Raw genomic sequence first — 14687 nt, forward strand, 5'->3', positions numbered from 1 at the left:
TGAGACCCCTGGGAATCAATCGATCAAATTAACTAAATAACTAACATCAGGAGTGGGCAGGGTACAGATGCAAAGGAATGACTGGGAGCCTAACATGGGCTTCCTGATTGTTCCTTGGCAAGTGACCCCCCCCTTTCGAAGCTGTCTCCATAGATTCAAACTGTCCTGCAAGCTGACACCCCCCCCCCCTTTTTGCAGACAAAAAATGCTGGTACACAGGGAATTCTTGGGCAGTATCTCTCTCCACCTGCAGGGGGCAATTTTGATAGAAGGCCGGTTCTGCCCACCTGTCAAAGGTTTGTTGTTTTATTATGTTTTCATATGTGCTGTAAGCTGCCCAGAATGGCTGGAGAAACTCAGCCAGATAGGCAGGGTATAAATAACAAAATTATTATTATTCACTGGGGTGAATATATAAGGTAAAGGTAAAGGGACCCCTGACCATTAGGTCCAGTCGTGGCCGACTCTGAGATTGCGGCACTCATCTCGCTTTATTGGCCAAGGGAGCCGGCGTACAGCTTCCGGGTCATTTGGCCAGCATGACTAAGCCACTTCTGGCGAACCAGAGCAGCGCACGGAAACGGCGTTTACCTTCCCACCAGAGTGGTACCTATTTATCTACTTGCACTTTGACGTGCTTTCGAGCTGCTAGGTTGGCAGGAGCAGGGACCGAGCAACGGGAGCTCACCCCGTCACGGGGATTCGAACTGCCGACCTTCTGATCGGCAAGTCCTAGGGCTCTGTGGTTTAACCCACAGCGCCACCTGCGTCCTGGGTGAATATATACTGGACCCCATTAATTTTGTTTTACAAAAGGGCTATCTAACCATCAGAGTTGCAATAAAGACAATGCTTCTCTAAAACGTATGTTTTTTTTATTGTCCTATAATGAAAGATTTTTGGCAGAAGGTAACTGAAACCATCAACAGATCTGTACAGGACAACCTTACATTGACAGAGCAAAATATCCTCTTTAATTATATACCCAGCACATGGAACCTTACAAAAGGACAAGATGAGTGGAATCTCTGAGCCCTTACCAGAGCAAAAAGACTGATCCTGGTGAATTGGAAAAATAAAAATGCGGCTCCCTTCTATGATCGGACTGAACTTATACAAACTTGCAACATATGAACAACTTGCATATAAACGCAGACTTGCCATGGACAAGTTCAATGATATTAGGAATCCATTCTTAACAAATATTGTTAATAGCTTAAGATCTGGTGAAGTACAATAACAAAGTAAAAAATAAATAAATTCAATGGGGTGGAAGAGAAAGATCTGGCCCATCTGGTCAAAAAGGCTCCCCCCCCCAAAATACATATCTGACCATAGTGCTTCCAGTTACTGCTGGCAGTATGCAGACCAGGTGGCCGAGAGTTCAATCTGATGCATGTCTAGCTGGCAATATTGACTGAGCCTTGCACACAGATGGGTTCCAGTCTCCCTTCCTTGCTTTCGGACACAAACCTTGGGAAAAGCAGAAAGGGAGCTAAAGGACACAAACTCACCATAGAGACTCTCCCTGCTGGCTGCGTTGTTGTCCAGAATGGCAGACGCGACCCAGACCATTCCCAGCACCAACAGGGTCAGCAGCAGGAGGACCACAAATGTCTCATAGACGCGAGCCATGATCCCCTGGAAAAAGGGGAGGCAACAGAAAAAAAGGATCAATCACTGCTTTATAATAACAATAACAATTTATTTATACCCCGTCCATCTGGCTGGGCTTCCCCAGCCACTCTGGGTGGCTTCCAACAAAATATTAAAATACAGTAATGCATCAAACATTAAAAGCTTCCCTAAACAGGGCTGCCTACAGATGTCTTCTAAAAGTCTGGTAGTAGTTGTTCTCTTTGACATCTGGTGGGAGGGCATTCCACAGGGCAGGCGCCACTACCGAGAAGGCCCTCTACCTGGTTCCCTGTAACCTCACTTCTCGCAGTGAGGGAACCGCCAGAAAGCCCTCGGCGCTGGACCTCAGTATCAGGGCTGAACGATGGGGGTGGAGATGCTCCTTCAGGTATACAGGACTGAGGCTGTTTAGGGCTTTAAAGATCAGCACCAATACTTTGAATTGTGCTCGGAAACGTACTGGGAGCCAATGAAGGTCTTTCAAGACCGGTGTTATGTGGTCTCAATGGCCACTCCCAGTCACCAGTCTAGCTGCTGCATTCTGGATTAGTTTACGGGTCACCTTCAAAGGTAGCCCTACATGGAGCGCATTGCAGTAGTCGAAGCGAGAGATAACTAGAGCATGCACCACTCTGGCAGACAGTCCACGGGCAGGTAGGGTCTCAGCCTGCATACCAGATGGAGCTGGTAAACAGCTGCCCTGGACACAGAATTGACCTGCGCCTCCATGGAGAGCTGCGAGTCCAAAATGACTCCCAGGCTGCGCACCTGGTCCTTCAGGGGCACAGTTACCCCATTCAGGACCAGGGAGTCCTCCACACACGCCTACCTCCTGTCCCCCAAAAACAGTACTTCTGTCTTGTCAGGATTCAACCTCAATCTCTTAGCTGCCATCCATCCTCCAACTGCCTTCAGACACTCACACAGGACCTTCACCACATTCACTGGTTCTGATTTGAATCTGGGGGAGGAGAAAGGGTGGAGAGCAGAGGGGCAGCTGTTACCTTCTTTGATCCCGCAAAACCTTCGGATTCGGTGAAGAAGTAGGCGAAGGGCATGAGGAAGACGAGAGAGAGGTTGGAGAAGAGGAAGACGAGGTTCCAGAGCCCTGGTGGGAACAAGAGAAAAGGCCTGGTTTACGCAACGGCAAATCTCTATGGATATACAGTTCAAGCTTTCCTTTCTTCTTATCTGGCCAGTGGTGGATGCCCCCCTCCCAACCCTCAGCCTAACCTACCTTCAAGGGTTGTTGTGAGAATAAAAATGGAGAGGGGGAGAACTTCCTTGCTGGAAGGGTGAGATACAACTGTATATCGGCATTTCCCAAGCTTGGATCTCTGGCTGTGGTTTTTTTGGACTACAACTCCCACCATCCATAGCTAGCAAGACCACTGGTCAGGGATGATGGGAATTGTAGTCCAAAGCAGCAACAAGAGCTGGAGACCCAAGTTTGGGAAACCCTGCTGGTAATAAAGAAAAGGTAGCTTGCTTCTTAAAACTTGTCTGAGCTAAACTAAAGTCTCCTCACCGAGGAGTCTCATGGCTGGGGTACTCAGAAACCCAATTAACGCCCTGGAAGCCACAGTCATTTTCAGTGTAATGGGAAGTATTCAGCAAATAATATCCCAGGCTATTGCTGAAGAGGCAATGCCACACAACTGCTCTCTCTATGATACGATAATATTTATTGTCACTGTCCCATACAGAACAATGAAATTGAAAATCTTCATCAGACATTCAGAAACCAACAAGCCTACTATCCCAGCTATCCCAGCCTGGTTAGCCCCCATACCCCATAATTAAATACAATATACTACCATAGAGACTACCTTAAAGGTAAAGGGACCCCTGACCATTAGGTCCAGTTGTGGCCGACTCTGGGGTTGCGGCGCTCATCTTGCTCTATTGCCTGAGGGAGCCGGGGTACAGTTTCCAGGTCATGTGGCCAGCATAACTAAGCCGCTTCTGGCGAATCAAAGCAGCGCACGGAAACGCTGTTTACCTTCCCGTCGGAGCGGTACCTATTTATCTACTTGCACTTTGACGTGCTTTCGAACTGCTAGGTTGGCAGGAGCAGGGAAGAGGAGTAACGGGAGCTCACCCCGTCGCAGGGATTCGAACCAATGACCTTCTGATCAATCAGCAAGTCCTAGGCTCTGTGGTTTAACCCACAGCACCACCTGCGTCCCTTAGAGAGACTATCTTACACTGCGTTTAAAACCAAAATTGCCTTGGAATAGAAACTGTTTCTCAGGCGGCTAGCCCTAGTCTTTATAACCCTGTACCTTCTTCCAGAAGGCAGAAGCTGAAAGAGATCATTTCCGGGGTGCGCACTATCCTGCGCTATCTCTGCACTTTCTTATGGCACCTGGAAGCATAGATTTGATCCAAGGTGGGAAGAGTGCACCCAATTATTCTCTTCGCAGTCTTTACAACCTCTAACTCCCCTAGTCGCTCTCTCTTCCCATAGAGCAGCGCACTGAAGACCCAGGCGGTCAAATGTACAAGCCACAGCATGGAGCTCACCGTGGATGAGGGACCCATTGAGCCACTGGATGTAGTAGTTTTGCGGGAAGGTAAGCAGAACTTCGTTGCTGATGATGGAGAAGGGAAGCAGGAGCACGGCTCCTAGAGATACTGCCAAGGTGAAGGTGCACAGCCAGAGTCTGGGGAGCAAAGGAAAGGGGATTAAAACCCGTGTCTCATGATTGACAGCTTTCCACCCACCCAGTGCCCCCTTTCAAGCTGATAACATTTCTTCCACACCAGGAATGAAGGTGAGCAGCAGAGAGGCCAAAGACAAGAGGCCAAAGATGCTCCACAGATAGAGAAGCCCCAATATAAAAAAAAATTACTGTGGAACAGCTATTGCAAGAGTGCCTATGTATGTACCGTATTTTTTGTCCTATAGGACGCACTTTTCCCCCTCCAAAAATGAAGGGGAAATGTGTGTGCATTCTATGGGGCGAATGCAGGCTTTCGCTGAAGCCTGGAGAGCGAGACGCATGGGTGCGCACTGACCCCTCTCACTCTCCAGGCTTCAGGAAGCTATCCGCAAGCCTTGCGAGCCCGGGGGAGTTCCCGCAGGCTCGCAAGGCTTGTGGGCAGCAGCCTGCATCCCGAAGCACGGGGTGCCCTCCGGAGGACGCCCCGTGCTTCGGGAAGGTGTCCGCAAGCCTCCCGCGTCCGGCGTGAGGTCCCGCCGGGCGCGCGAGGCTTGGGGCGGCAGCCTGTTCTGGGGGCTCCACCCCCAGCCCCGCAAGCTCCCAGAGCAATGCCAAAACTGCACGCAGCTTCGGCATGGCTCTGGGTCCCGTTCTGGGGGCTGAGGGAGGGGGAAGCTCGGGCTTGCGGAGAGCTTCCTGTTCTGGGAGCTGGGGTCGGGGGAAGCTCGGGCTTCCCCCGCCCCAGCCCCGTGCCTGGGGGGGGGGGAATATTTTTTTCCCCTTTATTCCCCCCCCAAAAGAATTTAGGTGCATCCTATGGGGCGAAAAATACGGTATGTATGTATGCATAAAACGAAATAAAATACAGCCCAAGGTGTCTAATGACCGCAGAATGGCTGTAGCTTTCCTTGACTACTTTTGGGAGTCTGTAGATGACTGTATATGAGTTAAGGAGACATGTTAACTTAATTCAACAGTGTAAAGAAGTTTTGATGGATGTAATAATGGAATACTGAATGGTTTAAGTTTATGTAAAATATGCAGGGATTTATGTTATGCAAAATGAACCATGGAAAGAGAAGAAGGAAATTCATTGTTATTATAAAGTTATTTAAATGAGTATTCTAAATTGTTAAACAGAAAATTTAATAAAAATGAGAGAGAGAGAGAGAGAGAGAGAGAGAGAGAGAGAGGAGACATGTTAAGTGCCTTTTGACCCATATAGAAATGTATCTTGTGAATCATCTCCTTAAATGTAGGTGAGACATAGGGCAGAATCTAACACATCCTGTCAGCAGAAGAATTTCCACTTGTACAGTGATGCATCCCCCTTCCAACTCCCTTGACCCTCCCCAGATCTGATCTGGAGGGTTGGGGGAACCCCTGGAAGAGATTTAGTGGCTGTTTGGGAAGAGAGAAGTTCTGTTGTGCAAGCAGGAATCCTGGTGCTGACACGACCCATCAATTGGATACTGCCCATCTCAGATATTAAAGATCAGCTGGTGACCATAATACACGTACAGATATGAGAGAACTAAAAAGAACCTACATTTTAACAATGGTCACAGAAAATGTGTAATTATCTTATCTGGCTGATAACGCCTCCAGCACACTCTTTCTTAAAAGTATCCCCCCAAAATGCATGAAATTGAAGGATGCTGTTCCGTTTTTCAGCCGACAAATTCAACAAGTAAGGAGCAGTACAGTCCTTTGCATGTTTCCTCTGAAGTACCGTATTTTTCGCTCTACAAGATGCACCAGACCACAAGACGCACCTCGTTTTTGGAGGAGGAAAACAAGGAAAAAAATATTCTGAATCTCAGAAGCCAGAACAGCAAGAGGGATCGCTGCGCAGTGAAAGCAGCAATCCCTCTTGCTGTTCTGGCTTCTGGGATAGCTGCGCAGCCTGCATTCGCTCCATAACACACACACACACATTTCCCCTTACTTTTTAGGAGGGAAAAAGTGAGTCTTATAGAGCAAAAAATACGGTAAGCATAGATGAATTCAACGGGACTTGCCTGGAAGTAAGTGTGGATTGCAGCCTTAATTGTCATTTATAGCCGGCTTCTTGTTCAGCTATTTACAGATTATACATAAAACATTTTTTAAACATATGTACGGGGGGCAGGGGACGTAAAGCAGGAGGATGGGAGAGAGGAAAAAAAGGATGCCAGTAATTTTAAGTACCAGGAATGATGAGGAAAGGAACTTACGCAATTCTGTTGACAGCAGCATCTTCATCAACTAAGAAAGAAGGAACATCGTTACTTATTACATTCACGTCCAACTTTCCTCCTAAGGAGCTCAGGGCGGCAGACACCACTCTCTTCCCTGCCCCTTTTTATCCTGCAAAGTTGATCGTGCCCCAAAACGTTGGCAGGCCCAGTTTGTTGCACAGCTGAGTGGGGATGTGAGCTCCAGCCCTGGTCTCATTAATGTTCCTGCTAGAGCAGGTCTTTTATTTCAAAAATCAAGCCTTTGACAGATTGACATCTAATATACCTCAGACCCCAACGCCTTGTGACTCGACACGAATGTTTTGGCTCCTGAATGCCGCAAACCCAGAAGTGAGTTTGCGAACGTTGTTTGGAACCCGAACATCTGACACGGCTTCCGATTGCATGCAGGAAGCTCCTGCAGCCAATTGGAAGCTGTGCCTTGGTTGCCAAACGTTTTCGGAAGACAAACAGACTTCCGGTATGGTTTCCATTCGACAACCAAGGTATGACTGTAGTACAGTGGTACCCCAGGTTACATACGTTTCAGGTTACATACGCTTCAGGTTACAGACTCCACTAACCCGGAAATAGTGCTTCAGGTTAAGAACTTTGCTTCAGGATGAGAATAGAAATCGTGCTCCGGCGGCGCGGTGGCAGCAGGAGGCCCCATTAGTTAAAGTGGTGCTTCAGGTTAAGTACAGTTTCAGGTTAAGTATGGACCTGCGGAACGAATTAAGTACTTAACCCGAGGTACCACTGTACGCTGAAATGGCAAAACTGACCAGGAAACTCAGAGACCAAGAAGACAAGAAATTAGAGAAAGGATGGGAAAATTTTATACAGTAATACCTCTGGATGCGAACGGGATCCGTTCCGGAACCCTGTTCGCATCCTGAAGCGAACACAACCCACGTCTGCGCATCTGCGGGTCGTGATTCGCCGCTTCCGCGCATGACGTCATTTTGAGCGTCTGCGCGAGCGGCGAAACCAGGAAGTAACGCATTCCGTTACTTCCGGGTCGCCGCGGAGTGCAACCCGAAAATGCTCAACCCTAAGCTACTTCAACCCAAGGTATGACTGTAATTTATTTAGGAGACCACTGTAAGCAGATGAAAACATTAGCGGGATTTTAATCTCACTTGTAATGTAACAAATGCCACGGACAATATGGATAGATACAAAACATAGGCTGTGAAACAAGATGCAGTTGGAAATGTTGACAATAGGACCCGTGGAAGGTACGGGGGGAAGTCTTGAGATTCAACCTCACTTTATGGGTATGTAACTGGTATTGTAATTAATTAATATTTGTAAAATCAAATAAAAATGATTTCAAAAAGAAGATGAATATTTGCACTGCTCGCTTGGCAGGAATGAATTACCATTAATAATGCAGCTTTAAAAAAACCAAAAACAAAGCCGTACATAGATGCCCCAAACATTCTAGCTGCTTTTATGGAATGGCAACCCCCTTCTCTCCCCATTCTGAGGCCATGTTAAGCCCTTCGGAGCGCAGCTGGTCTCCTTGGTATCCGGAATACAAGGCACACATTGTCTGAAAAGACTTAGTTCCCTATAGAGAAACGGAACTAATCCATTCTTTCCTGGGTCCGGCTGCCTGTAACCCAGATGCATTGTGATGAAGTTTTGCTTAATTGCCATTTTGGGACTGGCAAAACGCCCGGCGAGTAGCAGACTATATTCTGTGGGAACTGGGGGGGGGTAAAGGGGGGAGGTGGTTAAGGGAAGGGGGAGAAGGGACAGGCAATTCTGAAGGCAGGACTTATCTCCATCCTCTGCCAAGCCATTTCTCTCCCCTACTCAGACACTGTAACACCCATTACTGTTTTATTTTAGCACTTCTAGATCATGTTCTGGCCCCCAAAAATGTTTTACAGTAACGAAAAACTGTAAATTGTAATTTTATTTATTTATTTATTTTCTATCCCACCTTTTCTCCAAGGAGCTCAAAGTGCCATACAAATGGCAGAGTGGGCTTTGAACCCCGGCCTCCGAGCTGCTGGTACGACACTCTTGCCGCTACACCAAAATCAAATTAAACAAATTCATTCGCTCCATAAGACACACACACATTTCCCCTTACTTTTTTAGGAGGGGAAGTGCGTCTTATAGAGCAAAAAATACAGTACTCCAGCGCCTTTAGTTCTATGGGCCAGCAGGACTCCTCTTGACTACTCCTTTGCTGGAACTGAGCATTCTGGGAAATAACCCTTGGGTTGGCATGGAAACCAAGCGCAAAACCTCCGCAACTTGGGGCTGCGCATGGCTTTTTCCTGGTCTCGTAATGGACCCTGTGCCTAGCAAGTCATCTCCAGCATCAGATTGCATAAAATTCAGTTCCAGTGCTCATTTGAAGCGATGGAAAATGGTTCTCAAATAACCATACTCCCCATGTTCCCATGTTGCCTAGGCCAACCACTCGCGGGACAACTAGGTTAACCACAGTGTAAACAAACTGAAGCGTGAAGGAAAAGGCCTTTTCCACAGGGTTTAGCTAAAGAGGAAGCCAAGACAGCCAGCAGGATCCCACTGGCTGTCTTGGCTTCTTTGCTCTTTGGGGCTGCGGGGGGGGGGGGAGAGAATAATTACCCCCTTTATTTCCCCTCCAAAAAAAGAGGTGCGCCCTATGGTCCAGTGCGCCCTATAGAGCGAAAACTACGATATGTTGTTGTTGTTTATTTTTATTCTTTGTTGTTTGTAGAAAATCTAATAAATTTTTTTTTTAAAAAATAAAACCAGATATCACCAGGCCCTCCCTATCAAGCATAAGAACCCTAGAGACACAAAAGCTTGCCCAAAGAGCACTGCTGTAGCAGAGATGTCGTCCCAAACATGCGCAAACATTGGATGCACATAGGACCACAGTCACATTTAGCTGGGTTAGCATCTCTTGGCAGAGAACAAATGTTGCTTCCCATGCCTCCCTAAGGAATCCAAGCCACCCTTTATTAAAAACCTCAACGTTGAGCAAGACATGAACACAGGGGGTTAGATCCTGTTCACCCAAGTTCCTGCCCCCACCTTACCTGTTGTGAAGTCTGTGTGCCTTTTGAAGCGAGTTAGGATGAAGTAGCACAGGATGTAGAGGCTGGCAAAGAGAAGGGCACAGATCTGCAGGAGGACAAGGAAACGCTGGTGAGATGCTAGTTAGAAGGCAATGCCTATCCACCACCCCAAAACACCTTCCTCCACTGTCATCGAAAGACACACAGTCCATCTCCCCCAAAGCAACAGCATCACATGAATGGATTTCAAGGGACTGGTGGATTTCTGCGATAGGATACCTGCAACCCATCTAAATCAGTGGTTTTCAAGCTTTTTTCTCTGGGCAACACCAAATACAGGACCATTAAGGGCTATTGGCAATGCAAGAGAACAGTCCTTCGCCCTTGTCACACACCCCGAGGTGTGAACAGAGACTGGGGGTTTGGAAGGTTGCCAGGGTAACTGGGTGTGAGGAGACGGGGGAAAGAGTCTTGAGAGCAAGGGTTTGTTATAAGAATTTTGAGGTCTCAAATATAGAATAGGTAAAGGGACCCCTGACCATTAGGTCCAGTCATGGCTGACTCTGGGGTTGCGGCGCTCATCTCGCTTTATTGTATGCGGCATACAGCTTCCGGGTCATGTGGCCAGCATGACTAAGCCGCTTCTGGCGAACCAGAGCAGCGCATGGAAATGCCGTTTACCTTCCCGCCGGAGTGGTACCTATTTATCTATTTGTACTTTGACGTGCTTTCGAACTGCTAGGTTGGCAGGAGCAGGGACCGAGGAACGGGAGCTCACCCCGTTGCAGGGATTCGAATGGCCAACTTTCAGATCGGCAAGCCCTAGGCTCAGTTGTTTAGCCCACAGCGCTACCCGTGTCCCTCAAATATAGAATATTCATAAATACACACACATATAAATATATGAACCATGTGTCTGAAATAGTATGGGAGAGTAATCCTGAAGCCATTTTGACTCTTCCAATGACCTCAAATGTTCCTCTGCAGTAAGGGAGGCAAATGGGGAAAGCCTTCCCACTGCCTTTTTGCTTGCAAACCCTGTCTTAAGGGTGTATTTGTGTATGAATAGGGTGAGCCTGTGACCTGGACTCATGAACTAAAGTATTAACCATCACAAAACAATGGCCAGGCTGCCCAGGTAAAGCAATCAGCGACCATTATCAGGTATCCTGGCAGACAGGATTTCTGCTGTAGACCACCTCCTTCTGTGATGTATGTATGATGTTTCAGGGGGGTGGTTTTGGGCTACAGGGTGGGCAATTTCAAAAGTCTATATAAGGGCTTGCACACCATCATTGTGGGTTCCTCCTCCCTCCTGCGTGTGGTGAGTGGAGACCCTTTTGCAACAGTTCCTTTAATAAAGATCAGGCTTACTAGCCGCTTTGCTTCTCAATATACTCTGGTTGGCCTGTTATTTTTCTCCTACCAATAGGGAACCCACTTAAGGACTCTATACGGGCTCCGGAATACCTCATAAGGGAAAGGGAACAGTTTTTATCTTATAAATCCCCTCCCCCTCTTTCCTTTTCCTTCTGTGATGGAACCCCTATTTGGGGACTTCCCTGGCTTTTCTGACCCATGTAGGACTAATCTGGATAGTTGGGCTTGGTGAAGATTTCTCCCCCCCAAACAGTTTTTGATCTGGGCTTCCGCTGAAATGAGGCTGCATTTTAAGTAGTATTTTAATCTTGTTTTTATTTTAATCAATTGTTTTTATACCTGATTTTAGCCACCCTGAGCCCGGTCTCGGCTGGGGAGGGCGGGGTACAAATTAAATTAAATTAAATTCACAATATGTGTGTATTAATGTTGAATTATTTTAATAATAAAAACTTTTAAACAAACAAACAAACAAAAACGTTGCTGGGAAGAAGGAAGGAAGACCCTGATACTTTTGGGGAAGGCTGGCTGCAAGCTGGCTTGGAGAGATGCTTTGGACTCCAAGGCTGCCCTGCTGTGGGATACGAGCCCCTCTTGAAATGACCATTGTAATGGGAATTGGGGTTGCTTGTGCGTAAACTGCAAACTGCTCCAAGCTGGTCGTATAGCTAAACCTTTCCCTGGTTTGACAGCCCTTACAACGCGACTGTCTTAGTCCCTGGCAGAATCCGTGAGTGGGCGTCTCCTAAACTTCCTCCAACATAGAAATTCTTTGACGCCAAGTCTCCTCCTAGATTCTCTGCGCGGAAGCCTTCTGCGCAGCGTGGGCGTGCCAAGCGGAGGTCCTGTGCTCTCTCCGCTGATTTCACTGGAAGAGTCTTGGAGCCTCCCCTCCGCAGTACTCTCAGCCTCCCCTTTCTCCCTGGTGTCCCCTGGATTTCCTTCCCCAGCGGAAGCTCTTTCTCTCTCCTTGCTAGTTCCCTCCCCTGCATCACTGGAGCGTCTTACCTCTCCTCTTGCCTCTGATGGCAGTTCCCTGACAACCATGCTGTCGTGCAAACTGAAGGTGAATAAACCATACTTCTTAAAGCTATGACAGTCTCTGCCATGTCTCAGTTCTCTAAAGGAATGCAGACCCTGGACGAGTGCCTGGAACCCCATAGGCTCCTGCCACGGCTGGGCAGAGAGTGGGGGTGGCACCCAACCTTTGTAACAATGCTCAACAGCTAAAGCTCAATTAGAAACCCAACAGCGATTAGGCAAAACACAACAGCATTCCTAAAAGGGCTCATCGAACAATACAGTTCAGTGGTACCTTGGGTTACATACGCTTCAGGTTACATACGCTTCAGCTTACAGACTCCACTAACCCAGAAATATTACCTCAGGTTAAGAACTTTGCTTCAGGATGAGAACAGAAATCATGCTCTGGCAGCGAGGTGGCAGCAGGAGGCCCCATGAGCTAAAGTGGTGCTTCAGGTTAAGAACAGTTTCAGCTTAAGAACGGACCTCCAGCACAAATTAAGTACTTAACCCAAGGTACCACTGTAGTACCTTGGTACTCAAACAGCTTGGCTCCAGAGCAATTCGGCTCCCGAATGCCACAAACCCGGAAGTAAGTGTTCCGGTTTGCAAACGTTTTTCGGAAACCGAACGTCCAACACGGCTTAAATTCGAGAACCAAGGTACCACTGTACTATAAAAGGGGGAAAAAATCCTACTCCGAACCACTAAAATATGAGCACTGTGTCAGTACAGTGGTACCTCGCAAGACGAATGCCTCGCAAGACAAAAAACTCGCTAGACGAAAGGTTTTTCCGTTTTCGATTTGCCTCGCAAGACGAATTTCCCTATGGGCTTGTTTCGCAAGACGAAAACGTCTCGCGACTTTGTTTCCTTTGTCTAAAAACAAAGACATGTTTTGTTTATAAAGTTAATTTATTTTCCCTTCAATTTTTGAACTGCTCTTTACAGTATGTGTGACTTTAAAGAGCAGTTAATAAACTGTTGTTGTACCAAATTTGGCTTTGTTTGGACTTTTTTTGACCATAGGAACGCATTAATTGATTTTCAATGCATTCCTATGGGATTTCGTGATTCGCAAGACGAAAAATTCGCTAGACGACAAAACTTGCGGAACGAATTAATTTCGTCTTGCGGGGCACCACTGTACTGTTGGTTTCCAATCTCAAGTCATCGAAAGCAAATATGCGAAGAAGGAAGAGGTGAGGATAGTGTCAGCAGCCACTTCCTTAGCTTCCTGCCCCCATCCCCACCCCCCAGCAGGAACACTACATAGGCAAGGCTGGAGGGGGAGATGCCTGGAACACAGTGGTCTTGCTGCTGAGGGAGAATCACCAGCTAGGGGGGTGAAAGGAAGAGAGGAAAATACAGCTCACCCACCCCCAAGCTTCAGGCGGTAGGAAGATGCTGTACCTGCCAAAAACTACTGGACAGGGAGAAACAGCTGCAGCTCGGTGCTATAGGAAGGCATAAAGAGAATGGTGGTGGGGAGATAGACTCAAACTTAGAAGCCATCCCATGTGTTAAGGCTTGGCGGCTGGAAAAGGACGAAGGAGATTTAATTTGCCTCCCAGGCCAGATGTCAAAGCATCCTTCCCCAACGTGGTGGCCTCCGGATGTTTTGGACAACCATTCTCATCATGCCCGACTATAAACCACACTGGCTACGCAAGCAGACAGGCTCTGGAGCTAAGCTCCAGCCCTTAGAACTGCAGAGATGCGAAAAATATATTAATTGGCAGAATTGCAAAGATGCAAAGGGAGGGAGAGAAACAGATCCCTTTTTAATGCATGATCGAAAGAGAGATTTAGGGAAAGGGATTAGCAGTTGTTGGTTTAACCCTATCAGAACATTCTTTTCGATTTAGGTCACAGTTGCTGTTTCTAGAGGAGCTAAGCTCTTGCTAACAGCTATTTTTATCTATTTTAGAAAACATATAGCCTGCTGTGTGAATTCAGCCACCCTTGGTTCATAACCAGCTCATTTTATTTGGTCTGCAGACCATAAAGATCAAATACTTTGCAGGGCTTTTAAATCCTTCTTTAGAATATTTTATTGGTTTTATAGCAAGATGGCATTGATCGGCTTCCAGAAAACTTGCAGTACTACTTGCCTACAGCAGTCACATACTAGAAATTTGAGCAGGAACACACTGTCTAATAAATGACTCACTGAATGTCTCCCCAAGCTTCTCCATAAGTTAACTGTGAGTGGCTGGAGGTCCGACACTGACATCTCTTCTATTTGCACAGCTGTGAAGGGTTATCGAGACAACCACAGCAAAAGGGCAAAGATCAAGGCATGCACAAAAATGGCACCTTTCAAAATGAGTGCACAAGAAAATGCACAAGCAATCGGAAATGGTGAAAGAGAAAATTCTAAAGGTTCCTAACCAATGTTTTATGCACTATTAAACACCACCAGGACCGGTCTAAGGCGTTTTGACACCTGAGGCGAACAGCATTCAAAATTCACCAGGCGTTTGCACCTAGCTATCGGACACCTGCGACCAAGTGAATATGCCCGTGTGTCAGGTTGGTGCCTGATGTCTCCACCATCGGGAGGGTCATGCCTGGGGATCCTTGAATCTTGCCCGTTTTCACAAAGTAGCAACATATCCTTCAGAATTCTATCTGCGATATTTCATCTGCACAATCAAAACAAATTTCAGGAACCAAGAGGTAGTATTGGGAATAAAGACTTTAGAGCTGTCTGGCTCCAAAATGGCAAC

General features: G+C 47.1%; 1 protein-coding gene across 1 annotated transcript in view; it reads right to left on the reverse strand.

Annotated features, from left to right (window-relative positions):
- Window positions 1–14687, reverse strand: part of LMBR1L (limb development membrane protein 1 like) — a 51213-nt gene that overhangs the window by 16068 nt on the left and 20458 nt on the right. Inside the window, exons 2-6 of the mRNA XM_081181436.1 lie at window positions 9574–9658; window positions 6521–6551; window positions 4165–4304; window positions 2643–2746; window positions 1515–1641 (exon numbers count right to left, since the gene is read on the reverse strand). Coding sequence (XP_081037562.1) covers window positions 1515–1641; window positions 2643–2746; window positions 4165–4304; window positions 6521–6551; window positions 9574–9658 — 487 coding nt within the window. The remainder of the gene's footprint in view (window positions 1–1514; window positions 1642–2642; window positions 2747–4164; window positions 4305–6520; window positions 6552–9573; window positions 9659–14687) is intronic.

This window comes from Podarcis bocagei (genome assembly GCF_964188305.1).
Source record: "Podarcis bocagei genome assembly, chromosome: 2".
NCBI lineage: Eukaryota > Metazoa > Chordata > Lepidosauria > Squamata > Lacertidae > Podarcis > Podarcis bocagei.